Source organism: Calypte anna, chromosome 7, assembly GCF_003957555.1.
Source record: "Calypte anna isolate BGI_N300 chromosome 7, bCalAnn1_v1.p, whole genome shotgun sequence".
Lineage (NCBI taxonomy): Eukaryota > Metazoa > Chordata > Aves > Apodiformes > Trochilidae > Calypte > Calypte anna.
Window position 1 is genome coordinate 11,097,035 of NC_044253.1, and position 19,376 is coordinate 11,116,410.

Here is a 19,376-nt window from a genome sequence, read left to right on the forward strand (position 1 = left end):
AGGAGCAGCAGAAGGAGGGGATCTTGGCAGGAGAAGTATTTGTTTTGGATTTACAGTGGTGGGAGAACGTGCAACCAAGCTGGGAGTCTGAAGACACAGCTTCAGAGGTGAATTCAGGAAGAAGCTGGAAAAGGCTGAGGAAAAGTTACTCTCAGCACTGCTTGTCTTGGTTAGGAGCACAAAAGTGGCTTGCAATATGATTTATTTGCCACCCACAGAAAACTTGCAGGCATATAGCTTTGTGGAAGGAGCTTACAGTTCCCTTTGACACCAGCCTGAGTTGATTTATTTCTCTTTCTAGGAGCAGGGAACTGTATTCATTTTGTGCTATTCCTCTATAAAGGGCATCTCAAGACCCAGATCAGACACCTGTGAACATCTCCAAATTAGCTAGTTTAAATTTGTATAAAAATAATACTTTTGTGCAGCAGTAGCTTCACCTTGGTGGGCTTTACACAGGGTGTCCTCCAGCCAAGGCAAGCTTCATACTGTGCTCTAGATAAGGTAACCACGCAACCTACACTATATTCAACAATCATTAATATTAAATATAATCAACCAAAAGCATCAAAGAACCTGAGTTTTCACAAAGCTATCCAGAGATAAAAATATAACACAAACAACTAGGCATACTTTTCCCAGGAAATAAAAAACAATCAAAATCATCTGAAATTCATCTAAGTATTTTGGACAAAGATATTCAGGCTATGAAATGTCACTGTTCCAGGTTCTTTCATTAACATCATACAGACACAGCACTACTGACTGTCACAAAGCTACCTCACTCATGATCAAAATACAGGGAAAGCAGGATCAGGTCTTTAAAGGCATTTAAATGCAAACCAAAGACCTCAAATCTTTACCATGCAATTCTTGTTCTACCTCTGACAGAGGACAGCACTACATGGCAGTCCGGAAAAAAAGCCACCACATTAAACTGAAGCTGAAAGAGGAACAATGAATTTCAAGAGTTTCTTCCATGATAAATGATGCTTCTCTGGCCATCTTTATGAGAGTATTGCTCTTGTGTGCTACAGTCTGCTTCTACCTACCATTGCAGAAAAGGGGAGATAGGAATTAGAAGTCAGACCTACACACCACAAATCAATTTACATTTCCTATGATTATTTATCTTACCTAATAATCATGTGAGGATTGGCATTAAATTCTCAAGGCCAATAAAAAAGTAATTTAAATGAATTCCAAGGTCATTGCCTCTCCCTTGGTTGTTACATTAGTTTGTTTAGCAGCAGCTGTATCACTCTGAACTAAGCTCCTCTAGTTTTAGATGTTTTCTGTTCATAAAATGAATGGGAAAATAACAACCCTACGTGCCCTCAGGCCAGATGCTTCAATGTGCCACATAAGGTCTTCTGGGACAGTAAAAGGAAGCCCACAGGTCTGCAGTGGGAATCATTGACAGATGTGCTCTTAGGAAGATGAACTCTTGTGTCAAGTGTACACTGACAGTAAAACTTTAAAACTAAGCAGGGGAAGCAACTTGGATCAGAAGAGAAAGGTAACAACCAACAAAAGGATGCCCTGAAGACTACCAGACACACTGACACCCTCTGAGCCTCTCTGGGTCATGGATGGTGGAAACACTTAAGGGCCTTTTAAGTGTTTGTACAACAGGACTCCCACAGCCTTGGTCTTTTCTCACAGAAAAGAAGTAGCTCCCCTGGAGGTGCAAGTCAAAGTTACTCTCCATCCAGCAGCAGAAACCAGTCCTGGATTCAGTGCCTGGCTCTCCTGAACAGTTCTGGCCAACTCCTTTGAACTCCCAACACTTCATCTTGCTCTTCTGGCACAAACAGAGCTGTAAGGGCCAAGGTTCAAATGGAAGAAGAGCACATGGAGTAACTGTAAAGGAGGAGTGCTACAAAACTGTAAAAACAACTCAAAGCTTACAAAAACTGTTGCTAGGACATCTGGTACAAGACAGGCCCTTGCTAACTATTTTTAAAACAGATGTCTAAATGGAACAAGGATTCTGTTTTCCCAGTTTATAATCAAATCTCCTCATTTGCACTGCACAACCAGGCAGATTAACAGCTCCTTCCTTCACTGCAGTCGCTGCCACACAGATGAGTTCAGCTGCACCCCCAGAACAGCAGCAATCACAGGTCCTCACCTTGTCCCAGCACAGAGAACTCACCTGCCTCCAGAATCCCACTGCAGGGCAAAGGACAACACTAACTTAGTATTTCACCCTTCCTGCAGTGTGACAATGTGTGTGTGCAGAGGCAAACTCCATCTGTGAACTTTGAGCAATGATAACAGGCAAGGGCAAGCAGCACATGGACAAAGGGAAGGGTAGCAAATCATAGAATGGGAAGGGTTGGATGGAATCTCTAGAGATCACCAAGTCCAACCCCAGTGGCAAAGCAGGATCACCTAGGGCAGGTCACACAGAAACATGTCCAGACTGCACAACCTCTCTGGGCAGCCTGTTCCAGTGCTTCTTCACCCTTATAGTAAATAAGTCTTTCCACACATTGAGATGGAACTTCTGTACCTTTTTCCTGAGTAATTATCTGTATTTGTTTACAGTAGGCTTTTTGGCACCATGGCAAAGATTCAACACAGAGCACAGTTGCTCGAAGTATTTTCAGAAGTGAACTAACACAAGTACTTCCTCCTACTGTTAAAACCAAGTTTTGCCTAGAAAAGACAGGGAGAAAAACAGTCAGGCAGTTCCAGCTGAGCTCCTGCATATGCTGAGTGCTGTCCCCAGAACATAAACCTATGTTTCTCTCTTTTGCTTCTTTCAGGTTATTATGGTTACATAAATAAACACCATGCTTTTAGTCACATCCTCTCATTTCAGGACAACATTGTCTGAGGATCTGAAATGTATGTGACAAGCAGGAGATAAAAGCCAACATCCAGGCAGTTGTGGACAAAGAACTTCTGACATAAAGAACCGTAGAGATAAATCCAATTGCAAAGAAAGATTTTAAAGAATGATTACATTTCTGCCATTGACAGACTGCTTGAATACTGTTATTGCATACCAGCTATTAGATCATGCCAGCTCTATATCTGTCTATAGCTGCATACAAAAAATACCTCCATTAGCCTGATGAGAAAACAAATGTGAAGCACAAAACATGTCCTGCTTTCAGCAGGCACCTCACTGGCAGTTCAGACTACAGTCATGTATGAATTACAACCAACTTCAAGAAAAGAAAAATAAACTGCAAAAAAAGCAGATGTACCTTTGCTCTCTAAATATTTACAACTGGTGATACACCCTTGGTTTCTCCATTCCTAATCCCAAAGGGGCAGTGACTTCTCAACACATCAGAATACCCAGCCCTTATGTTGTTGGCTTTGAACATGCAGCTGTATATATAAAAGCATAACTATGTCCATGGGGTGGGAGATCAGTTCTTGGAGCCAAGGCAAGGATTCATACGTGTCCCAGCCCTCTAATCAGCTACTCACAATACACAAATGTATCCTCTTCTGCCATGGAAGTGTCTCACACACAAAGATTTCTTACTCATCATGTAAAAGACAAGCTCTAAGGTTTGACATGAGGCAGCTTACAGTTCTTTCACTGGTGTAGGACAGCATAAGCTACAACAGCTGCAGATTCCTTTGCATAATTTAGCTGTCTGCATTGCAGACATCTGATGGGAAATCATCAATAAATTTGGCATGGAGGATGACAAAAGCAGCTATTTCTTCCACAATGACAGGTATAAATTTGCAATCATGTTGACTGCATGTTTACATAGTAGTCAGAATGGTCACCACCATCAGGCAATGCCCAGACAACCAAAAGAACAAAAATTACCTTGTGAAGGATCAGGAGATCAAGAAATTTCATGCATCCTTTTCCTTTTGGGTATCTACTCACACTAAACCATCCATCTCTTTACCACAAGCACTGCCCACACAGATAAAATTCCAGCTACTTAAAAGACAAAGCTGTTTCAAGGCTTGATGATTTCTTAGAAGATCAGAAGGTGCAGCTTCAACATCTTTAATCTGATAACAAATTCATATGTTCAGCAGCTAGAAACACATGCATGCATACACAAATCCAGGCTGCCCACCTCACTACTGCACTTTTACAGGTAGGTTTGATTTGACCAAGTTTTAAGTTGCCCAGGGAACAGTGACAAGCAAATGGCTTTAAGGCTTTATAAAAGACAAAGCCTGTGAAAGTTCAGTCTACAACTGACTCTGAGGAACTAGAAATGTAGAATTAGAAGGAAAATACTTCAGCAGTTCAGATTATTGCCGTCATGATACGTTTATGCAGTTGCAGCAAAACGCTGTGGCTGTGTGGGCTGCTCAGTTCATCCCAGTGACAAGAGAGCAGTACAGCATCTCAGCCCCAGCATTACCACCACCTCACTGGCATTACCACAGTCTGACAGCACAGTCAATCTGTGCAACCAACGATCTGAGCAAATCCAGCCCCAGCATGTGCACACAGAATGAAGTCCCTTCCTGCTTTGAGCAGCTCTTCAGTATGAAGTAGGGGCACAAAATGACTATAAATTGACCACCTCTTCTCTTACTCATATGATTTAGGGAGGCAGTAGTGACCCCATTCCATCCATCACCTCTCACATAAGCACCTCATGCATGTGTGATGCAGAGCACACACAGCAGGCACAGATGGCCCTGGGAGAAAGCCTCAGGGCACTGAGAAGAACAAAGTTATCACCACCTGGGCCACGACCAAGCAATTCAGACAGATACCAATGAACTCTTGATCAGGCCACAGGAGCAGGCCAACACCATATGAACTGACACCTGCCTGGTATGTGGGGGATGCACACTGAGCAAGCCAAGCCTCACCTCCCTGCTTGATCACCTTCACTGTAAAGGTGAAAGCATTTGAAATCCAATTCCTTACCGTCTTTTCTAACTGCCCAAGCAGTTTACCCCACAGCTTCATTGAAACTATTCCACAGAAGATTGACAACAGCTTTAGACAGCTACAGTATAGGTTCAGATTATTTATTTTTTAAAAAGAGAGTCAGATGACTGAATTACATAAGATTAATCAGATCAAACTGAGAAGAGAGCTTAAACAAACATATCCTGCCCTGTCTGCATCCATGCCGTATTCACAGACCTTCAGCCAGCTACAGACCTCAGCAGGAGAAGGCTCAGCACAGATGGGGAGAACCACCAAGTGGGTCCTGCAGGCTGTCTAATAGGGATTTAAAAGATGACAGCTCTGATGAATGGCATAACACATGCTTCTGTCTTCATTTCTGGTCACACTGAAGCATATCTTCTTTTGACGTAAATGCTCAAGGGAATGAGTGAATATTCTCCAAGGCTACAGTCAGCTACCTCCCAGGGGTCCCTGAGAATTAAAAAGGGAGAGAGATTTCTACTCTATCTTGGCCTCAGAGTGCAGTCTCTCTGCTTTTAACCTCAAAAAGAGCCCTGGCTAAGCCAGGCTCCTGAAATTAGCAATTGAAAAATACACCTCCAGCTGCAACAGCACAGACTTAAGTACATGTCCAGGAGCAATCCTTAAGCTAACCACTGTCTTTATTTAAACTAACAACAAAAATCACAGGGTTCCCTTATTTCCATTCCAAATCTGGCTTCAGCTTCCAGCTATTGAGAGATTATACTGCATGTATATATCCTCTTAGTCAAACCTATATAATGCAACTGGTAGAAATCAGTGCTGGGGGATGACAGTGCCTCCCACCATCCCGCCTGGGTGGGAAAAGAAGCAAAGAAAGGTGGATCAGCTGGCACTGGGAGATATAAATTACACTTCCTACACCAGCTTGAAGGAACATGGCCCTGAGTAAGTGTTAAAAATTAATTTTCCCCTATTGAAATGTGAAAGAACAACACAACAGCATCACTGCCTTAAGGTGAAGTTGTTGAGAGTTATATGAGAGTATATGTAAAATACCATCAGGTTTCCTTCTCAATTAAACCATAATTATTCTACATACAAAAAAGATCCCCCCCTGTCCTCTTCTCCACTATCAGATGATCAACAAAAATTCATTTTGAGGAGGGAAGAAAAGTTGCACTGCTTTTCCTCACACTCGTTCCCCACTATAGAAGACTTTATACTTAGGATCTAGCAATGAAAAAGCCAGAGAACAAAGGTTAGATGAAATACCTTTGCATATCCAGCTCAGGAAAACAGCATAGAAAACAAATGATTTCCTAGAATGCAATTTGTATAAAGTATCAGAAGAAGGGATGTAATGCAAAGATATTTTCCTAAGAAAGGTACATCTGAAAGCATCTAAATTTATAGGGCAGGGGTGAGCAATGGTGACATTGGCTATTGCTGACGATACCTATAAAAGTCAAGTACCAGAAAGAGATACAAAGCAGAATGCTCACTTTTTGTCCAGAATCAGAGCAAAATGTTTACCACCTGAGATGCATTCACCTATTTCAGATGCTTGCTAATCATAAGCAGTCAAGATCCCAGAAGGTGCACGTCCAGCATGAACACAATACCTCAGTGTCAAAGCAATGGATTCATTTATTAGTAACTCAGAAAGACAGCATCACTTGCCAACTCACTATCTGAAAGGGTACAAGGAGCAGACAGCAGGCAAGCAATCTTTCACTGTAGATTTCTCTGTTCATTATTTGCCATTTCAGTAAGTTCTTTACCTTTCACAGGATAATAAAAATTGAAGCCATAAAGTATTTAGGAAGATAAACTTGATAATGAAAATTCTACTGGTAATGACTCAAGTAGCAGAGATGCTGTAAGGCTCTTTCCGAAGGAGAACCCTGCACTGTATATTAAGCTTATCCAGGCAAGGAAATGAATTTATTTCAGCACATATAAACCTAGTGCTTAATTCCTAAAGCTAATTCCTACTGTTAGCCCATCATTACAGGCAAATGAAGTAAACCTATAAAAATAAGTTATGCTTCACTCCTATGAGAACTCACCACAGAACTGTTAAGGGTTTACATATACACTGAGGTAAAGCTTGCAGGAGGACAGTCACCTAATCTGCACACTCAGTTGTGGATTTTCACAGCTAAAACTACAGAAGTTCTTTTAAAAAGCACTCTGAATAACTAAATCTATAACAGATACCCAGAGAAGGGGACACTGGGTCAAGTTTTCCTTCAGCTGTCACCTCTCAGCTGCCCCTTGACTCTCCAGCAGCTGTGGTGACTCCTTCACAGTAGTCTCAGTCAGTCAGTAAGGACGTTTTAGAAGATATGGAATTCAATAGTAAAGCAAGAAATGAGGCAGCAAATCCCCAAAGAAATAAATGTTCCCTTCACAACACCTGCCACGCATTCACGGGAAAGGTTTTTTCTGATTAGAACAGCCTTCACAAATGTCTTCTTTAATAGAGAAACTAATTGTTCTCTATTAGAGATGAGCATACAATGATAATGCATTTTAAACAACTCTCCCAAACTTGACAAAACACAGCTCAGCTCCTTTCTTTCCTTCACTCCTGTTTCTGCATACTGCTCTTGATACCCACAACTGCTGCCCTGTCAGCCATGCAAAGTACACGCAGTGTCTGCAGAATAGCACAGAGCAGAATTGGACAGAGCAAGTCAAGATTCAGCCTGAAGGCAAAGCAGCCAAAAATGTCCCAGAAATTTGGTTTTGCTACTCTTTCTGTTATGAAGCTGAACCAGAGTAAGCCAAGGCTCCTCCTATAAAACCCTGCTGGCAGGCTGTAACCAGGCTGCACATCATCAGCCCTAGTTGAAATATTCTTGTTTGAGCTGTGTGCTCTCCTGCTTGCAGACTGAGTTGCCTAAACCTGGGGTCCAAAAGCCTGGTTGTCTGCTAAAAGCCAGGGAATGCTAAAGGCACTGTCCTACTTCTTTCAGGCTAATTAATTTTTTTCAACAGTCAGTTATGACACATCTTCCCTACCACAATTTCTTGCAACAGTGGAGCATCTCATAGTCTGGATGTGGCTCACTAGATAAAACTCCTACACAAGGTGAAATGTTATCTCCACCTCACAGGTTGGAAACAGAGACAAATAGTTAGCAACTTGGGTCGCAATTGGACTAATCAAAGCAAGGCAAGGAACTAAACTTTCACATCTCCAGGGCAAGGCTATCATTTTTATAACTGGATCATCTCTCTTTTATGACTTTATTCTGCTCAAAGAGCACAAACTGCTTCAAAAAGGCAATCATCTTATACAAACTCTTTGTGCTAGTATCAAAAGAGAAACACAAAAGAGACAATGGACTCAGTCATTCCTGTTCTCACCCTTTTCATTAGGTATCCTATCAAGTTTTACTGCAGAAGCCAGTTATTAAGATTTTTATATTCTCCACATTCCTATTTATATTAAGTACCACTAAAAATCCATATCGATTTTTATTTTTAAACCCCCAAGAAACATAAGTTGAACAGTCATTAATGGAAAAATCCATGTCAGGTTCTTCATTTTCTTGGTGTGCTGTATTTTCAAGAACTCCTGTTTTAAAGTGTGATTAAATCTCCACTGAAAAATTACTGCTGTGATTAGTTTACTGAGGCAGGTCATTGCACAGGCAAGTCACTGCACTGAGCTGTTTACACTCACCAAGATTTTCTTTGTGATACTCAAATGTATGTAATATCAAGCAACATCCTGCTGTAGGCTTACATGCTTTTAAATATTGATGAACCTAGTTCAAGTGTCCCAGTCCCCCTCTCTGAAATCAAGTCAGAACTTGCTCACTTTAGTGGAAGCAGATTCAAGGGCCAGAATTTAGCTGTTTCTAACTGATTTGTATGAAGAATATGTCAGTTCCAGCAGCATGTCAGTAATGCACAGCTAAAAAGTACAGACATAAAATGAACAGAAAGCTGGCACAATTTACACTTGTCTAGGGAAGCATTTTATTATACATTCAATTAAAAATGCATTAAGGTAACATTAAAGTTAGGCACCTCAGAGTCAGGAAACGTGATGCTGAAACTGAAGGAGATCTCTTCACCTGTCTATCCAAAATCTTAAGCAGCAAAATTCATCATCCCAGTGGCCTTGCACAACAATTCCATCCCTCAATGATACAGGCAACATTGCAACATCCCATTCTCACATCTGTACTGCTTCACCAAAAAACCCATCAGAGCTCAGTACTGCCCATGACCTATGCAATGCTCCACAAGTTCTCCTTTGGGAAATCTAATTACTCTAAGAAGGAAAATATTTTTGCTGTGTCTCGTAGAAACAGAACTGAGCCCACAGCAAAAACCTTGACACACACATATCCTTGACTGTGATCCCATGGACTGGTGTGCACAGTTGTATCCCATGGATATGGCATCTGTAAAGTTTCCAAATGCACAAGTCCATGCCTTGCTGTACACACTACAAACTCTGAGCAATCTTTTCAGGTTGCTGCCAGGGCAGCACAGAACTGCTTGCCTTCATTTTCTTCTCTGGCTACAGCATCACTAAATACCAGGCACAACTGTTTCTGAAGTACTGCAAATAGAGAAAGTTCAACTTAAAATGCAGAGTTCATTCATGGGGCTGGATTGTCAAGGCTAATAAAGACCTTTCAGGAAGCTACAGCAAAGCCTTGACCAAGGGCTACATCCTGCCAAGCTTTTGGTTTCCAGCTCCCTGCCATTTCACCCAGCTAAAGTGTATTTTGTAAAAGCTGTTCTCTGCAGCTCCTGCTGTTCAAGAAGGGCTTCTCACACACAGTTATCTTCAGCCAAGGACTGAGCAACATTATAGAACTGGAAACCAACAGCACAGAGTGTAGATATGGAGAGATGCTGGAGCAGACCAGTGCTGCTGACATTCCTCCTGGGAAGCTACCTGAGACCCCTCCATGCAGACACCAGCCAAGTGCATGGCTGTTCTCAGAAACACCCAGTTTGGCTGATGTCAAAACTGAGGCCAAAAGGTAGACCTTTGGCGATAAAAGTGTATTTTCCACCTGAATTAAACTGATGTCATCAACAGAGACAGGTTGGTATTTCCTATGAAGAGCTACCACTAGAAAATGTCAAATAAATTAAAGGGGGGGCCTAGCAAAGGTCTAAGAAGGACAGCTTCACAGCTATCTACTCCTTGTTTTCATCCTAGAGACTGCACATCTGAAGGCAGATGCCAAAAGCTGTCTAGACACCAAGCACAGCCAATATTTTATTCTAAAAATCACAAATGTCAGATATGAGAGGGACAAATAAAAATTAAAGGATATTTCTATCCATTTCATTCAGTCTTGTTTGTCATTTAGCTAACCCACAGACCTCTAACTTCTAGATAACTGGTGCAATGGCACTGGTTTATACCTTTAAAAATTCCTTGACTGAGCCATGAATTAGCATGAAAAAAAAAAAAAAAATTTATTTATTTATCAAAGGCTGGGAATGTTAGGCTCCTGCTGACCTGTGCAGGAAAGGGATTTTTTCAGGCTGAACAGGAAGTTAATTCTTCACCCTTTTCAACTCATGGCCTTTCAATTGAGGCTGCCAACAGATACACCAATTAGCACTCACTGAAATGGTGGCTTGCTTTCATAAGGAACCAGTGGGGGTCTGAAAGGGAGATTTATTTATTTATAGATGTAAAACCCAGCCTAGAAAAAAAATAATTTTGTGAGCATATTTTGTATTTGCTTTGCTTTTTATTTAAAGTGAGCAATGAATTCCTACATCCTAATGTCATCACATGACATCACTGAAACCAATGATGGTTTTGGCAGGGAGAGATCCAAGTCTGCTGCTTGGTTAGAAGCTGGAGGCCTTCAGCTTGGGTTAACTGGTTGGCATTCTTATATTATGGCATAATGAGCCCATGAAGTAGCTTAATACCTTGGCTTTTAATGTACCAGAGGGAGGAGGGAAGGAAGGGTGTGAAAAGCTGTTTTTCAAAGCTAAATTGATAAAACAGCTCCCTATGCAATTAAAAACCTGCAAAGCTGAATAGTTGGCTTTGGAAAGCACCAACTGCATAATTTATCAGGCTGTTTTATAAAGGGAGAGAAAATGTCTGAGGACAGCAAAGGAATTTCACAGGTATTTCAACAACACATCAAAACTATTGGGCTTTTTATCATCTTAAGATTTATTTTTGCTCCCCTTTCATTAGAGGGGAGCAAGAAAAGGTATACCAGGGCTGAATCTCCAAAGTGGTTTCCAAGAACAAATTAAGGAAGGAAAAACAAAAAAAAGCAGCTGCATTTTTGCTGCCTTCCCTTCTTATCAAGTGAGGAAAACCATGATGGCTCCAATATTCCACTAGAAGTACTGACATATTTTTTAACCTTAAGTCCTGCAACTACAACTAAAGCCTCTGAAGAAGTTCTGCGATGAGGGTTGGGAAGAAGACAGGTTTAATAACAATATAATCTCATGTACCAGGAAAAAATGTTACAGGAAAAACATTTAAACATTTTAACAGTTGAATCCTTTAAAAAACAAAGGTACACTCACACTAGCAGTACAGTCAGAGTGCCTTATTCCCTTCTGTTACCTCTGGTATCAATACCAGACCACAGACTTGGGTATGGCTGATGGGGTATGGCAGAGGGGCAAAGCAACCCCAAGCAATTAGAGGTGACTGATGACCACCACTCATTAGCAACAGCAGATACTCAGATCTGCATTTCCCAAATGTATCTGCAGAGGCTACAGCTCATGGTGGTGCTGGGATGTTATTGTACAAGAGGCTTCCAGAATGGGCACACTTTAAATTGTTAGCAATGTCATTTTCGTTAACAAAACATAATGAAAGGTAACTTCTGTGCATGAAAAGCAGACATGTTTAGAACTAACTTCTGAATTGGCTTTAATTTCAATCCTAAACTTAAAAGACCCTTAAATAGCATCCGAATTGATTTATCAGGGACTTGTTTAGGTTTATCGTGTGCAAGAGTCTCAAAATCTGCTTTGGACATGCTGGGGAAAATGCGGAAAGGGAAATCTGTGATGGTTTTACTCCTTTGATAAAACCAATTTAATAATTTGGTAAATATTTCGGACAGAATGATTTTTAAAATTCCATTTGAATCAGCCAACAGTTTGATGGGGACAACTGAAAACACAAACTAGGCCTTTTTGTGCTCCAGTGATTCAGGAGCACTTTAACTCCTAGTGAGTCCCTATGCAGCTAAAACATTTACCAACACTTGACTGGCAGGAAAACCCAAATCCAGGGACATTCTGAACCCAACTGTCATCTTGGGCATCTAAATAAATTAGCAGATGTAGCCTTATATACTAAGCAGCAGGTGCAGATACGGAGTCTTTATTCTCATTGCAAACAGGAAAGTCTCACAGGCTGCACAGCTCCCTGCCATTATGTTGTGACACAAAAATACCTTTGGTTGGTCTGATACATCTTCTGTTACAGACTTGGAAATAGGCTTGCTCATGTAACTGTGCTATCTCATGCTAGCAAATATGATCAATACAAGCAAAACTCAAAATCCTTTGGGAGATAAGGCCATTTATTTGTTCTTTTGTATTGTGCAGGGGATCTCGGTTCATAACTGAAGTTTCTGGGTATAACAACACATGGAAAGAAAACACTTTAGAAGCCTGCAGAACTCCAGCCTGGAGGTATCCAGGGCAACATTATGCTCATCACCAGCAAATACAAAATTTCAGCAAAATGCTCAAATAAGGAACACAACGCTGCATAACCTTTGCAGACAGGTAAGGATGGAGAGTGCTTTCAGACTTCTGGCTGTTTGGGTCACTGTTTACCAATGCTAAATATTCAGATTAATTGAGCATCCTCTTAAGGGCTTTGACAAAGGAGTCTGAGAAGGTTAAAAATCCTGCTTTGTGTCCTCAGTGACCAGCAAAACAAAAGCAGGATCAACTTATCCTACCCACCCACACTTTCCCATGTGTCTCAGGGCCAGCAATAACTACTCAAAGCAGCACATCTTCTGTTTACCCATGGTGCTAAATTATCTCAGAGAAGTTATAAGGTCTTTTGATAGCAAAAGGTGCAAGTTGTATGCTGCAGACCTTCCTGATGTGTTTAAATCACACCACAGCTGCTCTAGTTGAATCTAGTTATGCTAGGCTGTACTTAACACAAGATGCTATGAGACCTTTAATTGGGCTAGTAAGTGCAACTGATTGTAAATAATTATAGTGTGGTCCTGGGGGATGATCATTAGTAGCCACAAACACAGAGACCCAACTTGTTCACATTCATAACAGTGACTAATTCTGAAGTTCACAGGTATTTATGAGGGATGCCTTTTATTCAGATTCATCTGCACCACTTGGAAGGATTGGGGGGGAAGATAAAAAGCTTTCAATTCCCCATCACATCTTTTTCATACTGTACTCTCATTAATGAATTGGCCACCTGACTATGTATCACTGAAGTAGTTCTGCCTCTAGTAAAAGAACTTTTCATGAATACAAGATTGATCGTATGACAGAAAAACTCCAAGTCACATGTAAGCTGCATGGGGATACAGAGCTTTAAGTACTTGCTAATTCCATGCCAATGCTGAAATCCCCTTGGCTTATTCTTAATTATACAGAAGTATACCCTGAGTTCTGAGCCTATTTTGTACATCAGTTTCAACATTTTATTTTATTAATACATAATTTTTAGAAGAAATTTTCTCATTCTAAGCTACCAAGGTTAAAACAAGTAAGATGTCCTCTGTTTCTACCACTTATTCACTGGAGTAATTTATCTCCTAATATTCATAAGGTGACTCCATTAGCACATTTAAGAAGCACAAGATGAAGATCTTTAAGTCGTGGAGATAACTGCTTATAAAAATTGTCATTAGTTCACAATCCTTACACTCTCTGCTGAGGATGCCCAGAGAGGATTCTTCTGAACACAGATCTTCTCCACATGTAAAAGCTGGATTCTGCACATGGGCATATCACTACCATCTGAATAAGAATAAAATGCCCCAAATATTCAAGGTGCTCTGGTAAGGAACATTTTTAATTCCAGTTCTGAGCAGCTGGAACATGTTATCAGAATGTTGCAACAGGCTGGTTCAGGCATTTGATTTACTTTCAAAACAGCTTTCAAAACAATTCAAAACAATTCAAAACAACAAAAACTTTCAAAACAATTGCCAAATTACTGCTGTACCTTAGTACAGAATGCCCCTTGGTACAAAACATACCTAACTGGAAGTACTTCTCTCCACATGGGTCCGTGCAATACTGTTACCAACTAAATCTGTACTATTTGTGGTTTGCAAGTCATGGAAAAAAAGAAAAAACCCAAAACTGAATAGTTCTGTTCACATTTGTAGTTTGAATTTCCTATAAAATCTGATTGTGGCTGTGTAGATTAATCTATTTTTAATCAAGAGTTCCTAAAGGAATAAGGTTTGCAGGGCCAACCCTTGATTTATTCCCTCTTTTCCACCTTTCGAATACATGAGTAGACTCCTTTGCCCATCTACCAACTCAAAAATCAGCAAAGCTTTTAAACACGGCTAAAGTTCTGTAAATAGACAGAAATCTGGGGCTAGAGAGAGGTCTCTTACCCCAAGCTGCTGTGCATGGAGGGGGAAAGAAGGGCAATCCAGCAACCACATTCCTGCCTGGCAGTTGTTCTGCCAAACCAGGGAGCGTAGAGCTCCCGAGGAGCAGCAGCCCGTGCTGCCGCTTCCATGCTGGGGTGTATGGAAATCTGGGGAAGGAAGGATTTGGGTAACAAAGGGTAGCTCCTGAGCAAACCAGGCTTCATCAGTTCTGCTACTTGTGTTTTTGTTTTCAGACCAGGCGTTAATCTCCGGTCCCACTTTAATAATAAATAATCCAGTGAACACAGCAGCAAAACAGCAGCCAGTCACCTGCTTCGGCAGATCAAATCCCCAGACATTCCAACAGGCAAAGGAAATTCATTATGTTTTTCAAATGAGTCTTATTAGCACTTCATCAAAAAAGGCATTCTGGAGCTAACTCCTTCTGGCTTACAGGGAAGTAGGATTTCAGCCTTCATGCCAAGATCTGATGTTGTTCAGCTGTGAGCACAGAGCCTGCCTCCCAAGCCCCAGCCTTCAAATATATGCCCATGAAAATGAACATCTTGCCTAAGTGCAACTGCCAGCACAGCACCAAGAGGAGACAGAAGCTGTGGATCACCCAGCATACCTGATCTGAGTCCGCATTGTCCACACAAAGACTTGGTAGAACCAGTTACATAGGTAGCTGAAATAACTTGCACCCTAATGAACAAAGTCTTCTTCCACCTAACAGTGTGCAGGAGAATGATGTGGCTGGAACAGCTTTCTCTGGACAACCCCCTGCATTTTAATTCTGAAGCTAAAATGTCAAGTCATTAAAAAAATCAGCCTGGTGCATTTCTCAATCACAACCAGCTCAGCATTAGGTTTCAAAAGTCCTGGGGAATTTCTGAACTTAGATAAATTTTAGCACACTTCAGTAAAATATGTAACAACCATCACATTGCCATGGAACAAACTGTGGCAGGGGAGTGAAAAGGCTCACAATGACACATCATGGTTCTCAAGCTGAATTGTTCAACAACCACACTCAGCTTTGAAAGCAAACACAGAAGATGAGCTAAAAATGGGAAACCATGCTGTAGAACAATGAGTCCTCAGACTATTTAAGCATTATTACCCTCTTCAGTTATGCTTTGACTCAGTCTACAAAGCATCTCTTCCAGCAGCACATCTCCATCCTAAACCTGGAATCAGCATCTTCACAAACATTTCATGCCTTTTGTGTTTAACTATCATCACAAGCAAGAAAAGCCTGGACTTTTCAGTTCACAAGTTTGTGAAACTTTCACATAAAATCACCATTGGTTTTGTTAGCAAGCATTTGGCTTAAGGTACAGAATAGAAAAAAAAAAAACTCACATGGTGCATGGAACATCACTAGCACAGATGAATGATCTTTTATAAACTTGTCGAAGTCCTCATCAGTGAGGTGATAAACTACATTTTCTTCATCCGCCCAGGGAGTTTCTGGAGCCTGTGGCTGAGGTGCCTGTGGGCTACAAGACAAACAGACACAGATGAAAAGCAGCTCTCTGATGCTAAGCATTCTGACAAGTTGGACTGCAAGCAACCACACTGTGCAGATGTCTGTATATGTATGACACAGTAACCCTACTGAACAGCTTCTATAATTGTACCCACCCAGAACTCACAAGCACTGAAACTCAGATAAAACTGCAGAAGGAATAAAAAATCCACAAGAAGCTCATGAGAGTATTTCAGCAATGAAAGTGGATGAAGCAAGGAGACAACCAGACTGCTTGAGTATTACATTAAAGATATCAGATGAATTTTCTGTTGCAGTGGTGGTCAATGGCAGCCTTGGCTGCAGTGATCATGAGATGGTAGAGTTCAGGATCCTGTGTGGAAGGAACAGAGTACCCAGTAGGATCAGAACCCTGGACTTCCACAGGGCAAACTTTGGCCTCCTCAATCAACTGTTAAGAGAAATCCCATGGGACAGGGTGTTAGAAGATAAAGGGGCTCAAGATAGCTGGTCAATATTCAAGGACCACTATTTGCAAGCACAGGATCAGAGCGTCTCTATGGTTAGGAAATCTAGTAAGGGAGCTAGGAGACCAGCATGGTTAAAAAAGGAACTGCTGGGAAAACTTAAGTGGAAAAGGAAAATCTACAGATCATGGAAGGGGGGGCTGGTCACTTGGGAGGAATATAGGACTGTTGTCAGAGGATGTAGGGAAGCAATTAGGAAAGCTAAGGCCTCCTTGGAACTTAACCTTGCAAGTCAGGTTAAGGATAATAGAAAGGGCTTTTTCAAATACATAGCTAACAAAACTAGCACTAGAGGCAATATTGGCCCACTAAGGAATGAGCTGGGAGCCCTGGTGACAGAGGATATAAAGAAGGCAGAGGTGCTGAATGCCTTCTTTGCCTCTGTCTTTACTCCTGCGGGGTTTCCGCATGAGCCCCAGATTCATTCAGCCCCAGAAGTAGTCGAGATAGATGAGGAGTTAGACATAGTAGATGAGGATTGGGTTAGGGATCAGCTGAGTAATCTGGACATCCATAAGTCGATGGGTCCAGATGGAATGCATCCAAGGGTGCTGAGGGAGCTGGCGGAGGTCATTGCTAGGCCACTCTCCATCATCTTCAGTAAGTCATGGGTAACAGGAGAGGTGCCTGAGGACTGGAGGATAGCAAATGTCACTCCAGCCTACAAAAAGGGCAAGAAGGAGGACCCGGGTAACTATAGACCGGTCAGCCTCACCTCAATCCCTGGAAAGGTGATGGAACAACTTGTTCTTGTCACTTTCTCCAGGCATATCAAGGACATGGGAGTCATTGAGAGCAGTCAGCATGGTTTTATCAAGGGTAAATCATGTTTGACTAACCTCATAGCCTTCTATGAGGAAATTACTAGGTGGATAGATGATGGAAGAGCAGTAGATGTGGTTTATCTTGATTTCAGTAAAGCATTTGACACCGTCTCTCACAGCATCCTTGTAGATAAGTTGATCAATTATGGGTTTGGTGATCAGGTAGTGAGGTGGATCAGGAACTGGTTGAAAGGAAGGAGTCAGAGAGTTGTAGTCAATGGGGCAGAATCTGGTTGGAGGTGTGTGACTAGTGGAGTCCCTCAGGGGTCGGTGCTGGGACCGGTGTTGTTTAATATCTTCATCAATGACTTGGATGAGGGTATAGAATGTACCCTCAGCAAGTTTGCTGATGACACTAAGCTGGGAGGAGTGGCTGACACACCAGAGGGCTGTGCTGCCATTCAGAGAGACTTAGACAGGCTGGAGAGTTGGGCAGGGAGAAACATGATGAAATTCAACAAGGGGAAGTGTAGAGTCTTGCATTTGGGGAAGAACAACAAGATGTTCCAGTATAGGTTGGGGGCTGACCTGCTGGAGAGCAGTGTAGGTGAAAGAGACCTGGGGGTCCTGGTTGACAAGAGGATGACCATGAGCCAGCAATGTGCCCTTGTGGCCAAGAAGGCCAATGGCATCCTGGGGTGCATTAGAAAGGGCGTGGTTAGTAGGTCAAGAGAGGTTCTCCTCCCCCTCTATTCTGCATTGGTGAGGCCGCACCTGGAGTATTGTGTCCAGTTCTGGGCCCCTCAGTTCAAGAAGGACAGGGAAGTGCTTGAAAGAGTCCAGCGCAGAGCTACTAAGATGATTAAGGGAGTGGAACATCTCCCTTATGAGGAAAGGCTGAGGGAGCTGGGTCTCTTTAGTCTGGAGAAAAGGAGACTGAGGGGTCACCTCATCAATGTTTTCAAATATGTAAGGGGTGAGTGTCAGGGAGATGGAGTTAGGCTCTTCTCAGTAGTGAACAGTGATAGGACAAGGGGTAATGGGTGTAAATTGGAGCATAGGAGGTTCAAGTTGAATATTCGAAAAAATTTTTTTACTGTAAGGGTGACAGAGCCCTGGAACAGGCTGCCCAGGGAGGTTGTGGAGTCTCCTTCACTGGAGACATTCAAAACCCGTTTGGACACATTCCTATGTGATGTACTCTAGGTGGCCCTGCTCTGGCGGGGGGGGGTTGGACTAGATGATCTTTCGAGGTCCCTTCCAACCCCTAGGATTCTGTGATTCTGTGTGATTCTGCCCTCCTCAGCAGGATGCCCTCTTTCTCACAACACTCACACCTGGTAGTTCTCAGGAGCCACTGCAAATGAAAGGAAGAAGTACCAAACAGAAACAGCCACTGTAACCAGTCACCTTGAACACTGACAGCAGGATGAGAGCTGACAGTGAAATAAGGAGGTGCCATGTTGGGACCCTGAGCCAGCCACACAGACCATTTCAGGAATATACAGTTTTACCCCAACCAACCCTGTGACCTGGGAAGCACCATTAATTCCTCGTTCAGCAGTGGGGCTGTAGGCCTAATTCAGCAAAGCTCCTCAACTGCATGCTTAACCTAAAAGCTAAGAGTTCTACCAACCTCACTATGCACGAGTTTATCCATCTTTGATGGATCAGAGCCAAAGAGACTGCTCTAAGACATGGTAGCACTTGGAATCTGAACCCAAGCTCCTCTGAACCAGTTCAGTGTTTGTTGTTCCGTTAAATAATTGTTCTTGGCTTTTATTAATGTACATTAAAAGAGATTTTGGCAGATGTGAACTAAACTATGCTAACTGACATTATTTATTAAAAGAGTATTCACATCAAGAACACCCAAACATGCAAACATTTGGAGCCAGACTTTGAAGGAATTTTACCCTTGCCAGTTGCAGTAATGAGTTCCAAATATCCTCAAAAGTTCCCCAAATTCTTTGGCAAAGTGCAGATCTGGATGTGACCCCATCTCTGGTGAAAGCAGATTTACTATTTTTAATTGAAATGTATTCTTGTGTTAGCTGCCTGGAACAAGGAATGGCAAACGGATGGTAACTCATTTATGCTGCCCTGCTCATTTCCAGGCTGAAAGCCTAGTTTGATAAAAAATAAGATACTCAAAGAGTC

At 41.9% G+C, this 19,376-nt stretch overlaps 1 protein-coding gene across 1 annotated transcript in view; it reads right to left on the bottom strand.

Moving 5' to 3' along the window:
• Positions 1 to 19,376, bottom strand: part of PDIA5 (protein disulfide isomerase family A member 5) — a 101,492-nt gene that overhangs the window by 32,989 nt on the left and 49,127 nt on the right. The window contains exon 11 of the mRNA XM_030454229.1: positions 15,799 to 15,935. Within this exon, the coding sequence (XP_030310089.1) occupies positions 15,799 to 15,935 (137 nt within the window). The remainder of the gene's footprint in view (positions 1 to 15,798; positions 15,936 to 19,376) is intronic.